Source organism: Panulirus ornatus, chromosome 59 (genome assembly GCF_036320965.1).
Source record: "Panulirus ornatus isolate Po-2019 chromosome 59, ASM3632096v1, whole genome shotgun sequence".
Lineage (NCBI taxonomy): Eukaryota > Metazoa > Arthropoda > Malacostraca > Decapoda > Palinuridae > Panulirus > Panulirus ornatus.
The window spans coordinates 18,346,184-18,372,793 of NC_092282.1; the positions used below are offsets into that span (position 1 = coordinate 18,346,184).

A 26,610-nucleotide genomic window follows, 5' to 3' on the forward strand; every position below is an offset into this window, starting at 1 on the left:
GGTAAACCATGGAAAGCTGTGTGGGGCCTGGATGTGGAAAGGAGCTGTGGTTTTGGGCATTATTGCATGACAGCTAGAAACTGAGTGTGAACGAATGGGGCCTTTGTTGTCTTTACCTAGCGCTACCCCGCACACATGATGGGGGAGGGGGATGGTGTTCCATATGTGGTGAGGTGGCGATGGGAATGAATAAAGGCATTCAGTGGGAATTGTGTGTATGGGTATATATGTATGTGTCTGTGTGTGTATATATGTGTGTACATTGAGATGTATAGGTATGTATATTTGCGTGTGTGGATGTGTGTGTATATACATGTGTATGGGAGTGGGTTGGGCCATTTCTTTCGTCTGTTTCCTTGCGCTACCTCGCAAACGCGGGAGACAGTGACAAAGCAAAAAAAAAAAAAAATAATGTATATATATATATATATATATATATATATATATATATATATATATATATATATATATATATATATATATATATCCCTGGGGATAGGGGAGAAAGAATACTTCCCACGCATTCCTCATGTGTCATAGAAGGCAACTAAAGGGGATGGGATCGGGCGGCTAGAAACCCTCCCCTCCTTGTATTTTAACTTTCTAAAACGGGAAACAGAAGAAGGAGTCACGCAGGGAGTGCTCATCCTCCTCGAAGGCTCGGATTGGGGTGTCTAAATATGTGTGGATGTAACCAAGATGAGAAAAAGGGAAAGATATGTAGTATGTTTGAGGAAAGGAACCTGGATATTTTGGCTCTGAGTGAAACAAAGCTCAGGGTAAAAGGGAAGAGTGGTTTGAGAATGTCTTGGGAGTAAAGTCAGGGGTTAGCGAGAGGACAAGAGCAAGGGAAGGAGTAGCACTACTCCTGAAACAGGAGTGGTGGGAGTATGTGATAGAGTGTAAGAAGGTAAACTCTAGATTGATATGGGTAAAACTGAAAGTTGATGGAGAGAGATGGGTGATTATTGGTGTATATGCACCTGGGCATGAGAAGAAAGATCTTGAGAGGCAATTGTTTTGGGAGCAGCTGAATGAGTGTGTTATTGGTTTTGATGCACAAGACCGGGTTATAGTGATGGGTGATTCGAATGCAAAGGTGAGTAATGAGGCAGTCGAGGGAATAATTGGTGTACATAGGGTGTTCAGTATTGTAAATGGAAATGGTGAAGAGCTTGTAGATTTATGTGCTGAAACAGGACTGGTGATTGGGAATACCTGCTTTAAAAAGAGAGATATACAGAAGTATACGTATGTAAGTAGGAGAGATGGCCAGAGAGCGTTATTGGATTACGTGTTTTCATAGGCGTGTGAAGGAGATACTTTTGGATGTTGATGTGCCGAGAGGTGCAACTGGAGGGATGTCTGATCATTATCTTGTAGAGGTGAAGGTGAAGATTTGTTGAGGTTTTCAGAAAAGAAGAGAGAATGTTGGGGTGAAGCGAGTGGTGAGAGTGAGTGAGCTTGGGAAGGAGACGTATGTGAGGAAGTACGAGGAGAGACTGAGTACAGAATGGAAAAAGGTGAGAACAACGGAGGTAAGGGGAGTGGGGGAGGAATGGGATGTATTTAGGGAAACAGTGATGGCTTCCGCAAAAGATGTTTGTGGCATGAAAAGCGTGGGAGGTGGGCAGATTAGAAAGGGTAGTGAGTGGTGGGATGAAGAAGTAAGATTATTAGTGAAAGAGAAGAGAGAGGCATTTGGACGATTTTTGCAGGGAAATAATGCAAATGAGTGGGAGATGTATAAAAGAAAGAGGCAGGAGGTCAAGAGAAAGGTGCAAGAGGTGAAAAAGAGGGCAAATGAGAGTTGGGGTGAGAGAGTATCATTAAATTTTAGGGAGAATAAAAAGATGTTTTGGAAGGAGGTAAATAGAGTGCATAGGGCAAGGGAACAAATGGGAACTTTAGTGAAGGGGGCTAATGGGGAGGTGATCACAAGTAGTGGTGATGTGAGAAGGAGATGGGGTGAGTATTTTGAAGGTTTGTTGAGTATGTGTGATGATAGAGTGGCAGGTATAGGGTGTTTTGGTCAAGGTGGTGTGCAAAGTGAGGGGGTTAGGGAAAAAGATTTGGTAAACAGAGAAGAGGTAGTAAAAGCTTTGTGGAAGATGAAAGCCGGCAAGGCAGTGGGTTTGGATGGTATTGCAGTGGAATTTATTAAAAAAGGGGATGACTGTATTGTTGACTGGTTGGTAAGGTTATTTAATGTATGTATGATTCATGGTGAGGTGCCTGAGGATTGGCGGAATGCTTGCATGGTGCCATTGTACAGAGGCCAAGGGGAAAAAGGTGAGTGTTGAAATTACAGAGGTATAAGTTTGTTGAGTATTCCTGGGAAATTATGTGGGAGGGTATTGATTGAGAGGGTGAAGGCATGTACAGAGCATCAGATTGGGGAAGAGCAGTGTGGTTTCAGAAGTGGTAGAGGATGTGTGGATCAGGTGTTTGCTTTGAAGAATGTATGTGAGAAATACTTAGAAAAGCAAATGGATTTGTATGTAGCATTTATGGATCTGGAGAAGGCATATGATAGAGTTGATAGAGATGCTCTGTGGAAGGTATTAAGAATATATGGTGTGGGAGGCAAGTTGTTAGAAGCAGTGAAAAGTTTTTATCGAGGATTTAAGGCATGTGTATGTGTAGGAAGAGAGGAAAGTGATTGGTTCTTAGTGAATTTAGGTTTGCGGCAGGGGTGTGTGATGTCTCCATGGTTGTTTAATTTGTTTATGGATGGGGTTGTTAGGGAGGTGAATGCAAGAGGGGCAAGTATGCAGTCTGTTGTGGATGAGAGAGCTTGGGAAGTGAGTCAGTTGTTGTTCGCTGATGATGCAGCACTGGTGGCTGATTCATGTGAGAAGATGCAGAAGCTGGTGACTGAGTTTTGTAAAGTGTGTGAAAGAAGAAAGTTGAGAGTAAATGTGAATAAGAGAAAGGTTATTAGGTACAGTAGGGTTGAGGGTCATGTCAATTGGGAGGTAAGTTGGGATGGAGAAAAACTGGAGGAAGTGAAGTGTTTTAGATATCTGGGAGTGGATCTGGCAGCGGATGGAACCATGGAAGCGGGAGTGAATCATAGGGTGGGGGAGGGGGGCAAAAATTCTGGGAGGCTTTAAAAATGTGTGGAAGTCGAGGTCCTTAGGTCTGACCTAATTGAAAAATAATGTTCAGTATGAGAAAGAGAATGAATATGAGAATGAAGATGGGAGGAAAATTAAGTTGAAGTGTGCATATTGGAATCATTAGCATGAAAATTAATCTATTATCATTATTATTTTTATTATTATTATCATTATTATTATTATTATTATTATTATTATTATTATTATTATTATTATCATTATTATACTTAATCGCTGTTTCCTGCATCAAAAATTGTTTAGTCACATAGAGAGAATGAGCGAGGAAAGATTGACAAAGAGGATATATGTGTGTCAGAGGTGGAGGGAATGAGTAGAATTGGGAGACCAAATTGAAGGTGGAAAGATGGAGTGAAAAAGATTTTGAGTGATCAGGGCCTGAACATGCAAGAGGGTGAACGGCGTGCAAGGAATAGAGTGAATTGGAACGATGTGGTATACCGGGGTCGACATGCTGTCAGTGGATTGAACCAGGGCATGTGAAGCGTCTGGGGTAAACCATGGAAAGTTCTGTGGGGCCTGGATGTGGAAAGGGAGCTGTGGTTTCGGTGCATTATACATGACAGCTAGAGACTGAGTGTGAACTGAGTGTGGTGGGGTGGCGACTGGAATGAATAAGGGCAGACAGTATGAATTATGTACATGTGTATATATATACATGTCTGTGTGTGTGTATATATATGTATACATTGAGATGTATAGGTATGTATATTTGCCTGTGCGGATGTGTATGTGTATATGTGTGTATGTAGGTGGGTTGGGCCATTCTTTCGTCTGTTTCCTTGCGCTACCTCGCTAACGTGGGAGGCAGTGACAAAGTATAATAAAAAATATTTATTTTATTTATTTTGCTTTGTCGCTGTCTCCCGCGTTAGCGAGGTAGCGCAAGGAAACAGACGAAAGAATGGGCCAACCCACCCAGATACACATAAAAAATAATATCATATATATTATTATTATTTCCATTTTTAGAAAGTTAAAATACAAGGAGGGGAGGTAAGAGAGATGTGTGGAAATAAAAAGAGCGTGGTTGAGAGAGCAGAAGAGGGTGTTTTGAAATGGTTTGGGCACATGGAGAGAATGAGTGAGGAAAGATTGACCAAGAGGATATATGTGTCGGAGGTGGAAGGAACGAGGAGAATTGGGAGACCAAATTGGAGGTGGAAAGATGGAGTGAAAAAGATTTTGAGTGATCGGGGCCTGAACATGCAGGAGGGTGAAAGGCGGGCAAGGAATGGAGTGAATTGGATCGATGTGGTATACCGGGGTTGACGTGCTGTCAGTTGATTGAATCAGGGCATGTGAAGCGTCTGGGGTAAACCATGGAAAGTTGTGTGGGGCCTGGATGTGGAAAGGGAGCTGTGGTTTCGGGCATTATTGCATGACAGCAAGAGACTGAGTGTGAACGAATGGGACCTTTGCTGTCTTTTCCTAGCACTACCTCGCACACATGAGGGGGGAGGGGGATGGTATTCCATGTGTGGCGAGGTGGCGATGAGAATGAATAAAGGCAGACAGTGTGAATTGTGTGCATGGGTATATATATGTATGTGTCTGTGTGTGTATATATGTGCGTACATTGAGATGTATAGGTATGTATATTTGCGTGTGTGGACGTGTATGTATATACAGGTGTATGGGGGTGGGTTGGGCCATTTCTTTCGTCTGTTTCCTTGCGCTACCTCACAAACGCGGGAGACAGCGACAAAGAAAAAAAAAATTATTATTATTATTATTATTATTATTATTATTATTATTATTATTATTATTATTGTTATTATTAATATTATTATTATTGTTATTATTATACTTAATTAATTGCTCTTTTTTGTGTCGGCAAGGTAGTGCAAGGAAGCAAGAAAAATGGCCATCCACTCATATACACATATATATATATATACATAAACCCCAACATACACATATACATACATATACATTTCAACATGTACATACATACACATATGCAGACATACATACATACACATGTACATATTCATACTTGCTTGCCTTACTAAGGTTAAAAATACATACACATGTTCATACTTGTTTGCCTGACTAAGGTTAGAAAGAGAAGAGAGATCATTTATTGAGTGAAGAGAGGAAGGGATAAGAAAGAATCCTGAGGAATTTTTCCAATTTCTTTAGTGTAAATCTGATCTTTGCTTAGGACTACCATGAAGTGATGATTGATAATGAAAGTGGTATCAACAGTGAGACAAATTCATATCAAGATTTATAGTATTATGGACTAAAGGTTTATCCCAGCTAATGACTGTAGGTTTTAGTAATCTTTAAGGTGTATTTACTGCTACAATGCCATTGAGCCATGAAGTTAGTTTTACGATAGACTTGTCATGTTGTTGTCTTAATTTGCTTTTACAGTACACAAAATTCTACTATGATGAATATCTGCTTGCATCTCTTGTTTTTGGTCAAAGATTATTGAAATATATGATGTAATTTTGGATTTCCATAGTATTTAACAGTAATATCGCTCCCCTTAATTTGGCTTCCTTAAAAGAACATAACCTTTATATTCATTAATAACATTAAACTTTTCATTTTCAGGTTGAATCATACAATATCAGCTTAGGCCAAGATAAATCACATTTGGTATCTAAGATCACGGCTCTAGAGACAGAACGAGCTGCACTGGGGACAGAGAGAGCAGAAATGCGAGCAGAGATTGAACGGCTGAAAGATGACCTGGAGGCTCTGGGTGAGGAGCGCAGTAGCCATGAAACAGCAATAACAACCCTGAATGAAAAAATTAGTCTCTTTTCAATTGATAAGGAAAAGGTATGTTTTTGACGCATGAAAGTCTCTACTATGGACATCTTTTCACATGATAATTCTGATGTGCTAACGAGAGAGAAAATATACCATTTTTGCCAAGTGCAGACATACCAGTGTTCTTTATTTTGCCCCCAGAAAGATTGTAGGTACTTCAAATGGTATTAGACATGTTAAGGACAATTACAGTTGCCAGTTACCACTCTTTGAGAATGCCAACCCATCATTCAGGATAAGGTAGAACTAACTCATAGCATTATTTGTTTGTAACTATCTAAGCTTGACTTGGATGCAGTATACATATATATATATATATATATATATATATATATATATATATATATATATATATATATATATATATATATGTATATATATATATATCCCTGGGGATAGGGGAGAAAGAATACTTCCCACGTATTCCCTGCGTGTCGTAGAAGGCGACTAAAAGGGGAGGGAGCGGGTGGCTGGAAATCCTCCCCTCTCGTTTTTTTTTAATTTTCCAAAAGAAGGAACAGAGAAGGGGGCCATGTGAGGATTTTCCCTCTAAGGCCCAGTCCTCTGTTCTTAACGCTACCTCGCAAATGCGGGAAATGGCGAATCGTATAAAAAAAAAAAAAATATATATATATACATATATATATATATATATATATATATATATATATATATATATATATATATATATATATATACCTCGCAAACGCGGGACACAGCAACAAAGCAAAATTAAATAAATATATATATATATATATATATATATATATATATATTTTTTTTTTTTATACTTTGTCGCCGTCTCCCGCGTTTGCGAGGTAGCGCAAGGAAACAGACGAAAGAAATGGCCCCCCCCCCCCCCCATACACATGTATATACATACGTCCACACACGCAAATATACATACCTACACAGCTTTCCATGGTTTACCCCAGATGCTTCACAAGCCCCGATCCAATCCACTGACAGCACGTCAACTCCGGTATACCACACCGCTCCAATTCACTCTATTCCTTGCCCTCCTTTCACCCTCCTGCATGTTCAGGCCCCGATCACACAAAATCTTTTTCACTACATCTTTCCACCTCCAATTTGGTCTCCCTCTTCTCCTTGCTCCCTCCACCTCCGACACATATATCCTCTTGGTCAATCTTTCCTCACTCATCCTCTCCATGTGCCCAAACCACTTCAAAACACCCTCTTCTGCTCTCTCAACCACACTCTTTTTATTTCCACACATCTCTCTTACCCTTGCGTTACTCACTCGATCAAACCACCTCACACCACACATTGTCCTCAAACATCTCATTTCCAGCACATCCATCCTCCTGCGCACAACTCTATCCATAGCCCACGCCTCGCAACCATACAACATTGTTGGAACCACTATTCCTTCAAACATACCCATTTTTGCTTTCCGAGATAATGTTCTCGACTTCCACACATTCTTCAAGGCCCCCAGAATTTTCGCCCCCTCCCCCACCATATGATCCACATCCGCTTCCATGGTTCCATCCGCTGCCAGATCCACTCCCAGATATCTAAAACACTTCACTTCCTCCAGTTTTTCTCCATTCAAACTCACCTCCCAGTTGACTTGACCCTCAACCCTACTGTACCTAATAACCTTGCTCTTATTCACATTTACTCTTAACTTTCTTCTTCCACACACTTTACCAAACTCAGTCACCAGCTTCTGCAGTTTCTCACATGAATCAGCCACCAGCGCTGTATCATCAGCGAACAACAACTGACTCACTTCCCAAGCTCTCTCATCCCCAACAGACTTCATACTTGCCCCTCTTTCCAAAACTCTTGCATTTACCTCCCTAACAACCCCATCCATAAACAAATTAAACAACCATGGAGACATCACACACCCCTGCCGCAAACCTACATTCACTGAGAACCAGTCACTTTCCTCTCTTCCTACACGTACACATGCCTTACATCCTCGATAAAAACTTTTCACTGCTTCTAACAACTTTCCTCCCACACCATATATTCTTAATACCTTCCACAGAGCATCTCTATCAACTCTATCATATGCCTTCTCCAGATCCATAAATGCTACATACAAATCCATTTGCTTTTCTAAGTATTTCTCACATACATTCTTCAAAGCAAACACCTGATCCACACATCCTCTACCACTTCTGAAACCACACTGCTCTTCCCCAATCTGATGCTCTGTACATGCCTTCACCCTCTCAATCAATACCCTCCCATATAATTTACCAGGAATACTCAACAAACTTATACCTCTGTAATTTGAGCATTCACTCTTATCCCCTTTGCCTTTGTACAATGGCACTATGCACGCATTCCGCCAATCCTCAGGCACCTCACCATGAGTCATACATACATTAAATAACCTTACCAACCAGTCAATAATACAGTCACCCCCTTTTTTAATAAATTCCACTGCAATACCATCCAAACCTGCTGCCTTGCCGGCTTTCATCTTCCGCAAAGCTTTCACTACCTCTTCTCTGTTTACCAAATCATTTTCCCTAACCCTCTCACTTTGCACACCACCTCGACCAAAACACCCTATATCTGCCACTCTATCATCAAACACATTCAACAAACCTTCAAAATACATATGGTAAACAGAGAAGAGGTAGTGAAAGCTTTGCGGAAGATGAAAGCCGGCAAGGCAGCAGGTTTGGATGGTATTGCAGTGGAATTTATTAAAAAAGGCGGTGACTGTATTGTTGACTGGTTGGTAAGGTTATTTAATGTATGTATGACTCATGGTGAGGTGCCTGAGGATTGGCGGAATGCGTGCATAGTGCCATTGTACAAAGGCAAAGGGGATAAGAGTGAGTGCTCAAATTACAGAGGTATAAGTTTGTTGAGTATTCCTGGTAAATTATATGGGAGGGTATTGATTGAGAGGGTGAAGGCATGTACAGAGCATCAGATTGGGGAAGAGCAGTGTGGTTTCAGAAGTGGTAGAGGATGTGTGGATCAGGTGTTTGCTTTGAAGAATGTATGTGAGAAATACTTTGAAAAGCAAATGGATTTGTATGTAGCATTTATGGATCTGGAGAAGGCATATGATAGAGTTGATAGAGATGCTCTGTGGAAGGTATTAAGAATATATGGTGTGGGAGGAAAGTTGTTGGAAGCAGTGAAAAGTTTTTATCGAGGATGTAAGGCATGTGTATGTGTAGGAAGAGAGGAAAGTGATTGGTTCTCAGTGAATGTAGGTTTGCGGCAGGGGTGTGTGATGTCTCCATGGTTGTTTAATTTGTTTATGGATGGGGTTGTTAGGGAGGTAAATGCAAGAGTTTTGGAAAGAGGGGCAAGTATGAAGTCTGTTGGGGATGAGAGAGCTTGGGAAGTGAGTCAGTTGTTGTTCGCTGATGATACAGCGCTGGTGGCTGATTCATGTGAGAAACTGCAGAAGCTGGTGACTGAGTTTGGAAAAGTGTGTGGAAGAAGAAAGTTAAGAGTAAATGTGAATAAGAGCAAGGTTATTAGGTACAGTAGGGTTGAGGGTCAAGTCAATTGGGAGGTGAGTTTAAATGGAGAAAAACTGGAGGAAGTGAAGTGTTTTAGATATCTGGGAGTGGATCTGGCAGCGGATGGAACCATGGAAGCGGAAGTGGATCATAGGGTGGGGGAGGGGGCGAAAATCCTGGGGGCCTTGAAGAATGTGTGGAAGTCGAGAACATTATCTCGGAAAGCAAAAATGGGTATGTTTGAAGGAATAGTGGTTCCAACAATGTTGTATGGTTGCGAGGCGTGGGCTGTGGATAGAGTTGTGCGCAGGAGGATGGATGTGCTGGAAATGAGATGTTTGAGGACAATGTGTGGTGTGAGGTGGTTTGATCGAGTGAGTAACGTAAGGGTAAGAGAGATGTGTGGAAATAAAAAGAGCGTGGATGAGAGAGCAGAAGAGGGTGTTTTGAAGTGGTTTGGGCACATGGAGAGGATGAGTGAGGAAAGATTGACCAAGAGGATATATGTGTCGGAGGTGGAGGGAACGAGGAGAAGAGGGAGACCAAATTGGAGGTGGAAAGATGGAGTGAAAAAGATTTTGTGTGATCGGGGCCTGAACATGCAGGAGGGTGAAAGGAGGGCAAGGAATAGAGTGGATTGGAGCGATGTGGTAAACCGGGGTTGACGTGCTGTCAGTGGATTGAATCAGGGCATGTGAGGCGTCTGGGGTAAACCATGGAAAGCTGTGTAGGTATGTATATTTGCGTGTGTGGACGTATGTATATACATGTTTATGGGGGGGGGGTTGGGCCATTTCTTTCGTCTGTTTCCTTGCGCTACCTCGCAAACGTGGTAGACAGCGACAAAGTATAATAAAAAATATATATACATATATATATATATATATATATATATATATATATATATATATATTTTTTTGCTTTGTCGCTGTCTCCCGCGTTTGTGAGGTAGCGCAAGGAAACAGACGAAAGAAATGGCCCAACCCACCCCCATACACATGTATATACATACGTCCACACACGCAAATATACATACCTACACAGCTTTCCATGGTTTACCGCAGACGCTTCACATGCCTTGATTCAATCCACTGACAGCACGTCAACCCCGGTATACCACATCGCTACAATTCACTCTATTCCTTGCCCTCCTTTCACCCTCCTGCATGTTCAGGCCCCGATCACACAAAATCTTTTTCACTCCATCTTTCCACCTCCAATTTGGTCTCCCTCTTCTCCTCGTTCCCTCCACCTCTGACACATATATCCAAAAGGTCAATCTTTCCTCACTCATTCTCTCCATGTGACCAAACCATTTCAAAACACCCTCTTCTACTCTCTCAACCACGCTCTTTTTATTTCCACACATTTCTCTTACCCTTATGTTACTTACTCGATCAAACCACCTCACACCACACATTGTCCTCAAACATCTCATTTCCAGCACATCCATCCTCCTGCGCACAACTCTATCCATAGTCCACGCCTCGCAACCATACAACATTGTTGGAACCACTATTCCTTCAAACATACCCATTTTTGCTTTCCGAGATAATGTTCTCGACTTTCACACATTCTTCAAGGCTCCCAGAATTTTCGCCCCCCCCCCCACCCTATGATCCACTTCCGCTTCCATGTTTCCATCCGCTGCCAGATCCACTCCCAGATATCTAAAACACTTCACTTCCTCCAGTTTTTCTCCATTCAAACTCACCTCCCAATTGATTTGACCCTCAACCCTACTGTACCTAATAACCTTGCTCTTATTCACATTCACTCTTAACTTTCTTCTTCCACACACTTTACCAAACTCAGTCACCAGATTCTGCAGTTTCTCACATTAATCAGCCACCAGCGCAATATCATCAGCGAACAACAACTGACTCACTTCCCAAGCTCTCTCATCCCCAACAGACTTCATACTTGCCCCTCTTTCCAAAACTCTTGCATTCACCTCACTAACAACCCCATCCATAAACAAATTAAACACCCATGGAGACATCACACACCCCTGCCGCAAACCTACATTCACTGAGAACCAATCACTTTCCTCTCTTCCTACACGTACACATGCCTTACATCCTCGATAAAAACTTTTCACTGCTTCTAACAACTTGTCTCCCACACCATATATTCTTAATACCTTCCACAGAGCATCTCTATCAACTCTATCATATGCCTTCTCCAGATCCATAAATGCTACATACAAATCCATTTGCTTTTCTAAGTATTTCTCACATACATTCTTCAAAGCAAACACCTGATCCACACATCCTCTACCACTTCTGAAACCACACTGCTCTTCCCCAATCTGATGCTCTGTACATGCCTTCACTCTCTCAATCAATACCCTCCCATATAATTTGCCAGGAATACTCAACAAACTTATACCTCTGTAATTTGAGCACTCACTCTTATCCCCTTTGCCTTTGTACAATGGCACTATGCACGCATGCCGCCAATCCTCAGGCACCTCACCATGAGTCATACATACATTAAATAACCTTACCAACCAGTCAACAATACAGTCACCCCCTTTTTTAATAAATTCCACTGCAATACCATACAAACCTGCTGCCTTGCCGGCTTTCATCTTCCGCAAAGCTTTTACTACCTCTTCTCTGTTTACCAAATCATTTTCCCTAACCCTCTCACTTTGCACACCACCTCGACCAAAACACCCTATATCTGCCACTCTATCATCAAACACATTCAACAATATATATATATATATATATATATATATATATATATATATATATATATATATATATATATATATATATGCTCTGTGGAAGGTATTAAGAGTATATGGTGTGGGAGGCAAGTTGTTAGAAGCAGTGAAAAGTTTTTATTGAGGATGTAAGGCATGTGTACGTGTAGGAAGAAAGGAAAGTGATTGGTTCTCAGTGAATGTAGGTTTGCAGCAGGAGTGTGTGATGTCTCCATGGTTGTTTAATTTGTTTATGGATGGGGTTCTTAGGGAGTTGAATGCAAGAGTTTTGGAAAGAGAGGCAAGTATGAAGTCTGTTGTGGATGAGAGAGCTTGGGAAGTGAGCCAGTTGTTGTTCGCTGATGATACAGCGCTGGTGGCTGATTCATGTGAGAAACTGCAGAAGCTGGTGACTGAGTTTGGTAAAGTGTGTGAAAGAAGAAAGTTAAGAGTAAATGTGAATAAGAGCAAGGTTATTAGGTACAGTAGGGTTGAGGGTCAAGTCAATTGGGAGGTAAGTTTGAATGGAGAAAAACTGGAGCAAGTAATGTGTTTTAGATATCTGGGAGTGGATCTGGCAGCGGATGGAACCATGGAAGCGGAAGTGGATCATAGGGTGGGGGAGGGGGCGAAAATCCTGGGAGCCTTGAAGAATGTTTGGAAGTCGAGAACATTATCTCGGAACGCAAAAATGGGTATGTTTGAAGGAATAGTGGTTCCAACAATGTTGTATGGTTGCGAGGCGTGGGCTATGGATAGAGTTGTGCGCAGGAGGATGGATGTGCTGGAAATGAGATGTTTGAAGACAATGTGCGGTGTGAGGTGGTTTGATCGAGTAAGTAACGTAAGGGTAAGAGAGATGTGTGGAAATAAAAAGAGTGTGGTTGAGAGAGCAGAAGAGGGTGTTTTGAAATGGTTTGGGCACATGGAGAGAATGAGTGAGGAAAGATTGACTAAGAGGATGCATGTGTCGGAGGTGGAGGGAACGAGGAGAAGTGGGAGACCTAATTGGAGGTGGAAAGATGGAGTGAAAAAGATTTTGTGTGATCGGGGCCTGAACATGCAGGCGGGTGAAAGGAGGGCAAGGAATAGGGTGAATTGGATCGATGTGGTATACCGGGGTTGACATGCTGTCAGTGGATTGAATCAGGGCATGTGAAGCGTCTGGAGTAAACCATGGAAAGCTGTGTAGGTATGTATATTTGCGTGTGTGGACGTATGTATATACATGTGTATGGGGGTGGGTTGGGCCATTTCTTTCGTCTGTTTCCTTGCGCTACCTCGCAACCGCGGGAGACAGCGACAAAGCAAAAAAAAAAAAATATATATATATATGTATATATATATGCATATATATATTTATATATGTATATATATATATGTATATATATGTTGGGGTGAAGAGGGTGGTGAGAGTAAGTGAGCTTGGGAAGGAGACCTGTGTGAGGAAGTACCAGGAGAGACTGAGTACAGAATGGAAAAAGGTGAGAACAATGGAAGTAAGGGGAGTGGGGGAGGAATGGGATGTATTTAGGGAATCAGTGATGGATTGCGCAAAAGATGATTGTGGCAAGAGAAGAGTGGGAGGTGGGTTGATTAGAAAGGGTAGTGAGTGCTGGGATGAAGAAGTACGATTATTAGTGAAAGAGAAGAGAGAGGCATTTGGACGATTTTTGCAGGGAAGAAATGCAATTGAGTGGGAGATGTATAAAAGAAAGAGACAGGAGATCAAGAGAAAGGTGCAAGAGGTGAAAAAGAGGGCAAATGAGAGTTGGGGTGAGAGAGTATCATTGAATTTTAGGGAGAATAAAAAGATGTTCTGGAAGGAGATAAAGTGCGTAAGACAAGGGAGCAAATGGGAACTTCAGTGAAGGGCGCAAATGGGGAGGTGATAACAAGTAGTGGTGATGTGAGAAGGAGATGGAGTGAGTATTTTGAAGGTTTGTTGAATGTGTTTGATGATAGAGTGGCAGATATAGGGTGTTTTGGTGGAGGTGGTGTGCAAAGTGAGAGGGTTAGGGAAAATGAGTTGGTAAACAGAGAAGAGGTAGTGAAAGCTTTGCGGAAGATGAAAGCCGGCAAGGCAGCAGGTTTGGATGGTATTGCAGTGGAATTTATTAAAAAAGGGGGTGACTGTATTGTTGACTGGTTGGTAAGGTTATTTAATGTATGTATGACTCATGGTGAGATGCCTGAGGATTGGCGGAATGCGTGCATAGTGCCATTGTACAAAGGCAAAGGGGATAAGAGTGAGTGCTCAAATTACAGAGGTATAAGTTTGTTGAGTAATCCTGGTAAATTATATGGGAGGGTATTGATTGAGAGGGTGAAGGCATGTACAGAGCATCAGATTGGGGAAGAGCAGTGTGGTTTCAGAAGTGGTAGAGGATGTGTGGATCAGGTGTTTGCTTTGTAGAATGTATGTGAGAAATACTTAGAAAAGCAAATGGATTTGTATGTAGCATTTATGGATCTGGAGAAGGCATATGATAGAGTTGATAGAGATGCTCTGTGGAAGGTATTAAGAATATATGGCGTGGGAGGCAAGTTGTTAGAAGCAATGAAAAGTTTTTATCGAGGATGTAAGGCATGTGTACGTGTAGGAAGAGAGGAAAGTGATTGGTTCTCAGTGAATGTAGGTCTGCGGCAGGGGTGTGTGATGTCTCCATGGTTGTTTAATTTGTTTATGGATGGGGTTGTTAGGGAGGTAAATGCAAGAGTTTTGGAAAGAGGGGCAAGTATGAAGTCTGTTGTGGATGAGAGAGCTTGGGAAGTGAGTCAGTTGTTGTTCGCTGATGATACAGCGCTGGTGGCTGATTCATGTGAGAAACTGCAGAAGCTGGTGACTGAGTTTGGTAAAGTGTGTGGAAGAAGAAAGTTAAGAGTAAATGTGAATAAGAGCAAGGTTATTAGGTACAGTAGGGTTGAGGGTCAAGTCAATTGGGAGGTGAGTTTGAATGGAGAAAAACTGGAGGAAGTGAAGTGTTTTAGATATCTGGGAGTGGATCTGGCAGCGGATGGAACCATGGAAGCGGAAGTGGATCATAGGGTGGGGGAGGGGGCGAAAATTCTGGGGGCCTTGAAGAATGTGTGGAAGTCGAGAACATTATCTCGGAAAGCAAAAATGGGTATGTTTGAAGGAATAGTGGTTCCAACAATGTTGTATGGTTGCGAGGCGTGGGCTATGGATAGAGTTGTGCGCAGGAGGATGGATGTGCTGGAAATGAGATGTTTGAGGACAATGTGTGGTGTGAGGTGGTTTGATCGAGTGAGTAACGTAAGGGTAAGAGAGATGTGTGGAAATAAAAAGAGCGTGGTTGAGAGAGCAGAAGAGGGTGTTTTGAAGTGGTTTGGGCACATGGAGAGAATGAGTGAGGAAAGATTGACCAAGAGGATATATGTGTCGGAGGTGGAGGGAACGAGGAGAAGAGGGAGACCAAATTGGAGGTGGAAAGATGGAGTGAAAAAGATTTTGTGTGATCGGGGCCTGAACATGCAGGAGGGTGAAAGGAGGGCAAGGAATAGAGTGAATTGGAGCGATGTGGTATACCGGGGTTGACGTGCTGTCAGTGGATTGAATCAAGGCATGTGAAGCGTCTGGGGTAAACCATGGAAAGTTGTGTAGGTTTGTATATTTGCGTGTATGGACGTATGTATATACATGTGTATGGGGGGGGGTTGGACCATTTCTTTCGTCTGTTTCCTTGCGCTACCTCGCAAACGCGGGAGACAGCGACAAAGTATAATAAAAAATAAAAATAAAAAATATATATATATATATATATATATATATATATATATATATATATATATATATATATATATATATATATGATGGTGATGTGAGAAGGAGATGGAGTGAGTATTTTGAAGGTTTATTGAATGTGTTTGATGATAGAGTGGCAGATATAGGGTGTTTTGGTCGAGGTGGTGTGCAAAGTGAGAGGGTAAGGGAAAATGATTTGGTAAACTGAGAAGAGGTAGTAAAAGCTTTGCGGAAGATGAAAGCCGGCAAGGCAGCAGGTTTGGATGGTATTGCAGTGGAATTTATTGAAAAAGGGGGTGACTGTATTGTTGACTGGTTGGTAAGGTTATTTAATGTATGTTTGACTCATATATATATATTTATATATTTATTTATTTAATATTTATTTTGCTTTGTTGCTGTCTCCCGCATTTGCAAGGTAGCGCAAGGAAACAGACGAAAGAAATGGCCCAACCCACCCCCATACACACACGCAAAACATACACACCCATACATCTCAATGTACACATATATATACACACACAGACACATACATATATACCCATGCACACAATTCACACTGCCTGCCTTTATTCATTCCCATCGCCACCTCGCCACACATGGAATACCATCCCCCTCCCCCCTCATATGTGCGAGGTAGCGCTAGGAAAAGATAACAAAGGACCCATTCGTTCACACTCAGTCTCCAGATGTCATGCAATAATGCCCAAAACCACAGCTCCCTTTCCACATCCAGGCCCCACATAACTTTCCATGGTTTACCCCAGACGCTTCACATGCCCTGATTCAATCCACTGACAGCACGTCAACCCCGGTATACCACATCGATCCAATTCACTCTATTCCTTGCCCACCTTTCACCCTCCTGCATGTTCAGGCCCCGATCACTCCAAATCTTTTTCACTCCATCTTTCCAACTCCAATTTGGTCTCCCACTTCTCCTCGTTCCCTCCACCTCCGACACATATATCCTCTTGGTCAATCTTTCCTCACTCATTCTCTCCATGTGCCCAAACCATTTCAAAACACCCTCTTCTGCTCTCTCAACCACGCTCTTTTTATTTCCACACATCTCTCTTACCCTTACATTACTTACTCGATCAAACCGCCTCACACCACACATTGTCCTCATATCATTTCCAGCCATCCACCCTCCTGCGCACAACTCTATCCATAGCCCACGCCTCGCAACCATACAACATTGTTGCATTCACTATTCCTTCAAACATACCCATTTTTGCTTTTCGAGATAATGTTCTCGACTCCCACACATTCTTCAATGCTCCCAGGATTTTCGCCCCCTCCCCCACCCTATGATTCACTTCCGCTTCCATGGTTCCATCCGCTACCAGATCCACTCCCAGATATCTAAAACACTTTACTTCCTCCAGTTTTTCTCCATTCAAACTTACCTCCCAATTGACTTGACCCTCAACCCTACTGTACCTAATAACCTTGCTCTTATTCACATTTACTCTTAACTTTCTTCTTTCACACACTTTACCAAACTCAGTCACCAGCTTCTGCAGTTTTTCACATGAATCAGCCACCAGCGCTGTATCATCAGCGAACAACAACTGACTCACTTCCCAAGCTCTCTCATCCACAACAGACTTCATACTTGCCCCCTTTCCAAAACTCTTGCATTCACCTCCCTAAGAACCCCATCCATAAACAAATTAAACAACCATGGAGACATCACACACCCCTGCCGCAAACCTACATTCACTGAGAACCAATCACTTTCCTCTCTTCCTACACGTACACATGCCTTACATCCTCAATGAAAACTTTTCACTGCTTCTAACAACTTGCCTCTCACACCATATATTCTTAATACCTTCCACAGAGCATCTCTATCAACTCTATCATATGTCATCTCCAGATCCATAAATGCTGCATACAAATCCATTTGCTTTTCTAAGTATTTCTCACATACATTCTTCAAAGCAAACACCTGATCCACACATCCTCTACCACTTCTGAAACCACACTGCTCTTCCCCAATCTGATGCTCTGTACATGCCTTCACCCTCTCAATCAATACCCTCCCATATAATTTACCATGAATACTCAACAAACTTATACCTCTGTAATTTGAGCACTCACTCTTATCCCCTTTGCCTTTGTACAATGGCACTATGCACGCATTCCGCCATTCCTCAGGCATCTCACCATGAGTCATACATACATTAAATAACCTTACCAACCAGTCAACAATACAGTCACCCCCTTTTTTAATAAATTCCACTACAATACCATCCAAACCTGCTGCCTTGCTGGCTTTCATCTTCCGCAAAGCTTTTACTACCTCTTCTCTGTTTACCAAATCATTTTCCCTAACCCTCTCACTTTGCACACCACCTCGACCAAGACACTCTATATCTGCCACTCTATCATCAAACACATTCAACAAACCTTCAAAATACTCTCTCCATCTCCTTCTCACATCACCATTACTTGTTATCACCTCCCCATTAGCGCCCTTCACTGAAGTTCCCATTTGCTCCCTTGTCTTACACACTTTATTTACCTCCTTCCAGAACATCTTTTTGCTCTCCCTAAAATTTAATGATACTCTCTCATCCCAACTCTCGTTTGCCCTCTTTTTCACCTCTTCCACCTTTCTCTTGACCTCCTGTCTCTTTCTTTTTTACATCTCCCACTCAATTGCATTTTTTCCCTGCAAAAATCGTCCAAATGCCTCTCTCTTCTCTTTCACTAATAATCTTACTTCTTCATCCCACCACTCACTGAGTTTGGTAAAGTATGTGAAAGAAGAAAGCTGAGAGTAAATGTGAATAAGGGCAAGGTTATTAGGTACAGTAGGGTTGAGGGACAAGTCAATTGGGAGGTAGGTTTGAATGGAGAAAAACTGGAGGAAGTGAAATGTTTTAGATATCTGGGAGTCGATTTGGCAGCGGATTGAACCATGGAAACGGTAGTGAATCATAGGGTGGAGGAGGGCGTGAAAGTTCTGGGAGCGTTGAAGAATGTGTGGAAGTAGAGAACATTATCTTGAAAAGCAAAAATGTGTATGTTTGAAGGAATAGTGGTTCCAACAATATTATATGGTTGCGAGGCATGGGCTATGGATAGAGTTGTGTGAAGGAGGGTGGATGTGCTGGAAATGAGATGTTTGAGGACAATATGTGGTGTGAGGTGGTTTGATCGAGTAAGTGATAATAGGGTAAGAGAGATGTGTGGTAATAAAAAGAGTGTGGTTGAGAGAGCAGAAGAGGGTGCTTTGAAATGGTTTGGTCACATGGAGGGAAGGCCACATTCGTTCACATTCAGTCTTTAGCTGTCATGTATAATGTACCGAAACCACAGCTGACTTTCCACATCCAGGCCCCACAAAACTTTTCCTGGTTTACCCCAAACGCTTCACATGCCCTGGTTCAATCCACTGACAGCACGCTGAGCCCTGTATACCTCATCGCTCCAATTCACTCTATTCCTTCCATGCCTTTCACCCTCCTCCATGTTCAGGCCCCGATCACTCAAAATCCTCTTCCTCCATCTTTCCACCTCCAATTTGGTCTCCCACTTCTCCTCGTTCCCTCCACCTCTGACACATATATCCTCTTTGTCAAATTTTCCTCACTCATTCTCTCCATGTGAAAAAACCATTTCAAAACACCCTCTTCTTCTCTCTCAACCATGCTCTTTTTATTACCACACATTTCTCTTACCCTTTCATTACTTAATCGGTTAAACCACCTCACACCACATATTTTCCTCAAACATCTCATTTCCAGCACATCCACCCTCCTCTGAACAACTCTATCTATACTCCATGCCTTGCAACTATATAACATTGTTGGAAACACTATTCCTTCAAACATACCCATTTTTGCTTTCCAAGATAACGTTCTCGACTTCCAAACATTGTTCAACACTCTCAGAACATTCGCACCCTCCCCCAATCTATGATTTACTTCTGCTTCCATGGTTCCATCCGCTGTCAAATTCACTCCGAGATATCTAAAACACTTCACCTCCTCTAGATTTTCTTCATTCAAACTTACCTACCAATTGACTTGTCCCTCAAGCCTACTGTACCTAATAACCTTGCTCTTATTCACATTTACTCTCAACTTTCTTCTTTCACACATTACACCAAACTCAGTCACTAACTGCAGTTTGTGACCTGAATCAGCCACCAGCACTGTATCATCAGCGAACAACAACTGACTCACTTCCCAAGTTCTCTCATCCACAACAGACTGCATACTTGCCCCTAATTCCAAAACTCTTCCATTCACCTCCCTAAAAACCCCATCCATAAACAAATTAAACAACTATGGAGACATCACGCACCTCTGCCACAAACCAACATTCACTGAGAACCAATCACTTTCCTCCATTCCTACACATACACAAGCCTTACATCCTCAATGAAAACTTTTCACTGCTTCTAACAACTTGCCTCCCACACCATATATACTTAATACCTTCCACAGAGCATCTCTATCAACTCTATCATATATATATATATATATATATATATATATATATATATATATTTTTTTTTTTTTTTTTTTTTTTTTTATACTTTGTCGCTGTCTCCCGCGTTTGCGAGGTAGCGCAAGGAAACAGACGAAAGAAATGGCCCAACCCCCCCCATACACATGTACATACACACTTCCACACACGCAAATATACATACCTACACAGCTTTCCATGGTTTACCCCGGACGTTTCACATGCCTTGATTCAATCCACTGACAGCACGTCAACCCCGGTATACCACATCGCTCCAATTCACTCTATTCCTTGCCCTCCTTTCACCCTCCTGCACGTTCAGGCCCCGATCACACAAAATCTTTTTCACTCCATCTTTCCACCTCCAATTTGGTCTCCCTCTTCTCCTTGCTCCCTCCACCTCTGACACATATATCCAAAAGGTCAATCTTTCCTCACTCATCCTCTCCATGTGCCCAAACCACTTCAAAACACCCTCTTCTGCTCTCTCAACCACGCTCTTTTTATTTCCACACATCTCTCTTACCCTTACGTTACTCACTCGATCAAACCACCTCACACCACACATTGTCCTCAAACATCTCATTTCCAGCACATCCATCCTCCTGCGCACAACTCTATCCATAGCCCACGCCTCGCAACCATACAACATTGTTGGAACCACTATTCCTTCAAACATACCCATTTTTGCTTTCCGAGATAATGTTCTCGACTTCCACACATTCTTCAAGGCCCCCAGAATTTTCGCCCCCTCCCCCACCCTATGATCCACTTCCACTTCCATGGTTCCATCCGCTGCCAGATCCACTCCCAGATATCTAAAACACTTCACTTCCTCCAGTTTTTCTCCATTCAAACTCACCTCCCAATTGACTTGACCCTCAACCCTACTGTACCTAATAACCTTGCTCTTATTCACATTTACTCTTAACTTTCTTCTTCCACACACTTTACCAAACTCAGTCACCAGCTTCTGCAGTTTCTCACATGAATCAGCCACCAGCGCTGTATCATCAGCGAACAACAACTGACTCACTTCCCAAGCTCTCTCATCCCCAACAGACTTCATACTTGCCCCTCTTTCCAAAACTCTTGCATTTACCTCCCTAACAACCCCATCCATAAACAAATTAAACAACCATGGAGACATCACACACCCCTGCCGCAAACCTACATTCACTGAGAACCAATCACTTTCCTCTCTTCCTACACGTACACATGCCTTACATCCTCGATAAAAACTTATATGTATATATATATATATATATATATATATATATATATATATATATATATATATATTTCTTTCTTTTAAACTATTTGCCATTTCCCGCGTTAGTGAGGTAGCGTTAAGAACAGAGGACTGGGCTTTTTTTGGAATATCCTCATCCTCACCTGGCCCCCTCTGTTCCTTCTTTTGGAAAGTTAAAAAAAAAAACGAGAGGGGAGGATTTATTTTGCTTTGTCGCTGTCTCCCGCGTTTGTGACGTAGTGCAAGGAAACAGACAAAAGAAATGGCCCAACCCACCCCATACACATGTATATACATACACGTCCACACACGCAAATATACATACCTATACATCTCAATGTACACATATATATATACACACACAGACACATACATATATACCCATGCACACAATTCACACTGTCTGCCTTTATTCATTCCCATCGCCACCTCGCCACACATGGAATACCATCCCCCTCCCCCTCATGTGTGCGAGGTAGCGCTAGGAAAAGACAACAAAGGCCCCATTCGTTCACACTCAGTCTCTAGCTGTCATGCAATAATGCCCGAAACCACAGCTCCCTTTCCACATCCAGGCCCCACACAACTTTCCATGGTTTACCCCAGACGCTTCACATGCCCTGATTCAATCCATTGACAGCACGTCGACCATGGTATACCACATCGTTCCAATTCACTCTATTCCTTGCACACCTTTCACCCTCCTGCATGTTCAGGCCCCGATCACTCCAAATCTTTTTCACTCCATCTTTCCACCTCCAATTTGGTCTCCCACCTCTCCTCGTTCCCTCCACCTCTGACACATATATCCTCGATGTCAATTTTCCTCACTCATTCTCTCCATGTGCCCAAACCATTTCAAAACACCTGCTTCTGCTCTCTCAACCACACTCTTTTTATTACCACACATTTCTCTTACCCTTTCATTACTTAATCGGTTAAACCACCTCACACCACTTATTTTCCTCAAACATCTCATTTCCAGCATATCCACCCTCCTCTGAACAACTCTATCTATACTCCATGCCTTGCAACCATATAACATTGTTGGAAACACTTCCTTCAAACATACCCATTTTTGCTTTCCAAGATAACGTTCTCGACTTCCAAACATTGTTCAACACTCTCAGAACATTCACACCCTTACCCAATCTATGATTCACTTCCGCTTCTATGGTTCCATCCGCTGTCAAATTCACTCCGAGATATCTAAAACACTTCACCTCCTCTAGTTTTTCTCCATTCAAACTTACCTACCAATTGACTTGTCCCTCAAGCTTACTGAACCTAATAACCTTGCTCTTATTCACATTTACTCGCAACTTTCTACTTTCATACATTACACCAAACTCAGTCACTAACTGCAGTTTGTGACCTGAATCAGCCACCAGCACTGTATCATCAGCGAACAACAACTGACTCACTTCCCAAGTTCTCTCATCCACAACAGACTGCATACTTGCCCCTAATTCCAAAACTCTTCCATTCACCTCCCTAACAACCCCATCCATAAACAAATTAAACAACTGTGGAGACATCACACACCTCTGCCACAAACCAACATTCACTGAGAACCAATCACTTTCCTCCATTCCTACACATACACATGCCTTACATCCTCAATGAAAACTTTTCACTGCTTCTAACAACTTGCCTCCCACACCATATATACTTAATACCTTCCACAGAGCATCTCTATCAACTCTATCATATATATATGTATATATATGTATATATTTATATATCTTTTTTTCTTTCAAACTATTCGCCATTTCCCCCCATTAGCAAGGTAGCGTTAAGAACAGAGGACTGGGCCTCTAAGGGAATGTCCTCACCAGGCCCCCTTCTCTGTTCCGTCTTTTGGAAAATTAAAAAAAAAACAAGAGAGGAGGATTTCCAGCCCCCCGCTCCCTCCCCTTTTAGTCGCCTTCTACGACACGCAGGGAATACGTGGGAAGTATTATTTCTCCTCTATCCCCAAGGATAATATATATATATATATATATATATATATATATATATATATATATATATATATATATATATATATATGTGAGTGTGTGTGTGTGTGTATAAAAGACACCCTGGAGGAGGGAGGCCGACATGTCAAGAACACCTGCACCAATATCTGTTCAGCTGGTACAGTCTCACTCATTTTCTTTGTACACAATAATAGTAAATAAGATTCATGTTTTCACCTGGAACTCCCTCAAGGGGATGAGCATGGCGATAGTCTCCATGACTAAAGAACTCCAAGGCCATTTATTAGCCTTTAATGCCTCATACTTAACAGGCCACTGGCAGAGAAAAACTCAAATGCAGTATTTGCAAAGACTCCTGACTAACCATTCTCAAATGCTCCAACCTAGTACGTCTACCTACAACTATCTATTGCTCCTACTGTTTTTGCCAAAAGATAGGATTAGTCCATACAGCTCACTGCAGGAAAATCTAAGGTACAAAGAATGAGTGAGAGTACAGAGTTGTGTAAAAATGTTTGTAGACAGATATATCAAAAATATTTATATTCATAGATGATCTATGAAACATCATTTCAAATTCCATTGCACACATAAGCAATAATTTATAACTAAGGCATACATGTGATAAGAGCCAATGAATTTTTGTAGCTAACTTTGTGGTTCAGCTATGAGGAAGCTACGAGTAAAGTCATTGCTTTCATGTAGTGTTTTTCAAACAGGAATCTTGTCAATATTCATATTTGACAGCATTCCTGAGAAGAAATTAACTTTTCCCAATTGCATTAACTTAGGTTTTTCAAGTGTTTCACCTGAAGACATGCATTCTCTTTGCAAAGCCCATTCACGTTTGTAGAAAATGAATTCACATTAACTTGACTCTTTAATAAGCCTGCCATTTTTATTTCCTCGGTCTCTTCTATCATATACTGTGTACACCATTGCTCTCCCTTTCGCCTCTTGGCATGCCACTTTGTTTTACTGCTTAGCCGACTGGAGAGATGCTGATTCGGGGCTGGAATGGCAGGATTAAAATGCATCTCCGAAGGGTCAAATGCTTTAGATAACTATTCGACAGACCTCTTTGTGAGGGTGGGAGGAAGGGACTTTTCACCTCGTAAAGGAACCCCACAGAGTACATGCTCTGACATTTGCTGGATGATGCTATGATAGTGCCATTTTAGTACATGAAGCTCCCACATGGAGGTTGCATTAGCATTACAATGCTCTGGTTCTTCTATCTCAGCTGAAAATATGCCATTTGAACCTTCCATGTCTGTCTCCAGTAAGGTCTCAGTGCTTGGGTGGTTCGACATAATGCTACGAAGAGTGGAGAGGGAAGCAATGGTGCCATTGTGTAGGAGTGCGAGGCTCAGTGTGACCAAACGTTTGGTGAAAGCATATACTCGCAAGGGATTTGCCCGTCTACGATGCTCTACAAGCATCTGGCTCAGGGATTCCAGGACAGATGTGACATCATCATGATTTGCATCTGCACTCATCCTGAACATGTTGGTGTACAAGTATTTGTAAAATATATATATATATATATATATATATATATATATATATATATATATATATATATATATATATATATATATATATATAAACTGAAAGCCGATGGAGAGAGATGGGTGATTATTGGTGCATATGCACCTGGGCATGAGAAGAAAGATCATGAGAGGCAAGTGTTTTGGGAGCAGCTGAATGAGTGTGTTAGTGGTTTTGGTGCACAAGACCGGGTTATAGTGATTGGTGATTTGAATGCAAAGGTGAGTAATGTGGCAGTTGAGGGAATAATTGGTACACATGGAGTGTTCATTGTTGTAAATGGAAATGGTGAAGAGCTTGTAGATTTATGTGCTGAAAAAGGACTGGTGATTGGGAATACCTGGTTTAAAAAGCGAGATATACATAAGTATACATAAGTATACAGAAGAAGGAGTCATGCGGGGAGTGCTCATCCTCCTCGAAGGCTCAGACTGGGGTGTCTAAATGTGTTTGGATGTAACCAAGATGTGAAAAAAGGAGAGATAGGTAGTATGTTCGAGGAAAGGAACCTGGATGTTTTGGCTCTTAGTGAAACGAAGCTCAAGGGTAAAGGGGAAGAGTGGTTTGGGAATGTCTTGGGAGTAAAGTCAGGGGTTAGTGAGAGGACAAGAGCAAGGGAAGGAATAGCAGTACTCCTGAAACAGGAGTTGTGGGAGGTGAGAACAATGGAAATAAGGGGAGTGGGGGAGGAATGGGATGTATTTAGGGAATCAGTGATGGATTGCGCAAAAGATACTTGTGGCATGAGAAGAGTTGGAGGTGGGTTGATTAGAAAGGGTAGTGATTGGTGGGATGAAGAAGTAAGATTATTAGTGAAAGAGAAGAGAGAGGCATTTGGATGATTTTTGCAGGGAAAAAATGCAATTGAGTGGGAGATGTATAAAAGAAAGAGACAGGAGATCAAGAGAAAGGTGCAAGAGGTGAAAAAGAGGGCAAATGAGAGTTGGGGTGAGAGAGTATCATTAAATTTTAGGGAGAATAAAAAGATGTTCTGGAAGGAGGTAAATAAAGTGCGTAAGACATGGGAGCAAATGGGAACTTCAGTGAAGGGCGCAAATGGGGAGGTGAAAACAAGTAGTGGTGATGTGAGAAGGAGATGGAGTGAGTACTTTGAAGGTTTGTTGAATGTGTTTGATGATAGAGTGGCAGATATAGGGTGTTTTGGTGGAGGTGGTGTGCAAAGTGAGAGGGTTAGGGAAAATGATTTGGTAAACAGAGAAGAGGTAGTAAAAGCTTTGCGGAAGATGAAAGCCGGCAAGGCAACAGGTTTGGATGGTATTGCAGTGGAATTTATTAAAAAAGGGGGTGACTGTATTATTGACTGGTTGGTAAGGTTATTTAATGTATATATCACTCATGGTGAGGTGCCTGAGGATTGGCGGAATGCGTGCATAGTGCCATTGTACAAAGGCAAAGGGGATAAGAGTGAGTGCTCAAATTACAGAGGTATAAGTTTGT

The 26,610-nt window shown here is 41.9% G+C and overlaps 1 protein-coding gene across 1 annotated transcript in view; it reads left to right on the plus strand.

Annotated features, from left to right (window-relative positions):
- The window catches only part of LOC139767160 (uncharacterized), a 1,522,454-nt gene that overhangs the window by 859,465 nt on the left and 636,379 nt on the right, over positions 1-26,610 (plus strand). Inside the window, 1 exon segment of the mRNA XM_071696189.1 lies at positions 5,709-5,939. Coding sequence (XP_071552290.1) covers positions 5,709-5,939 — 231 coding nt within the window.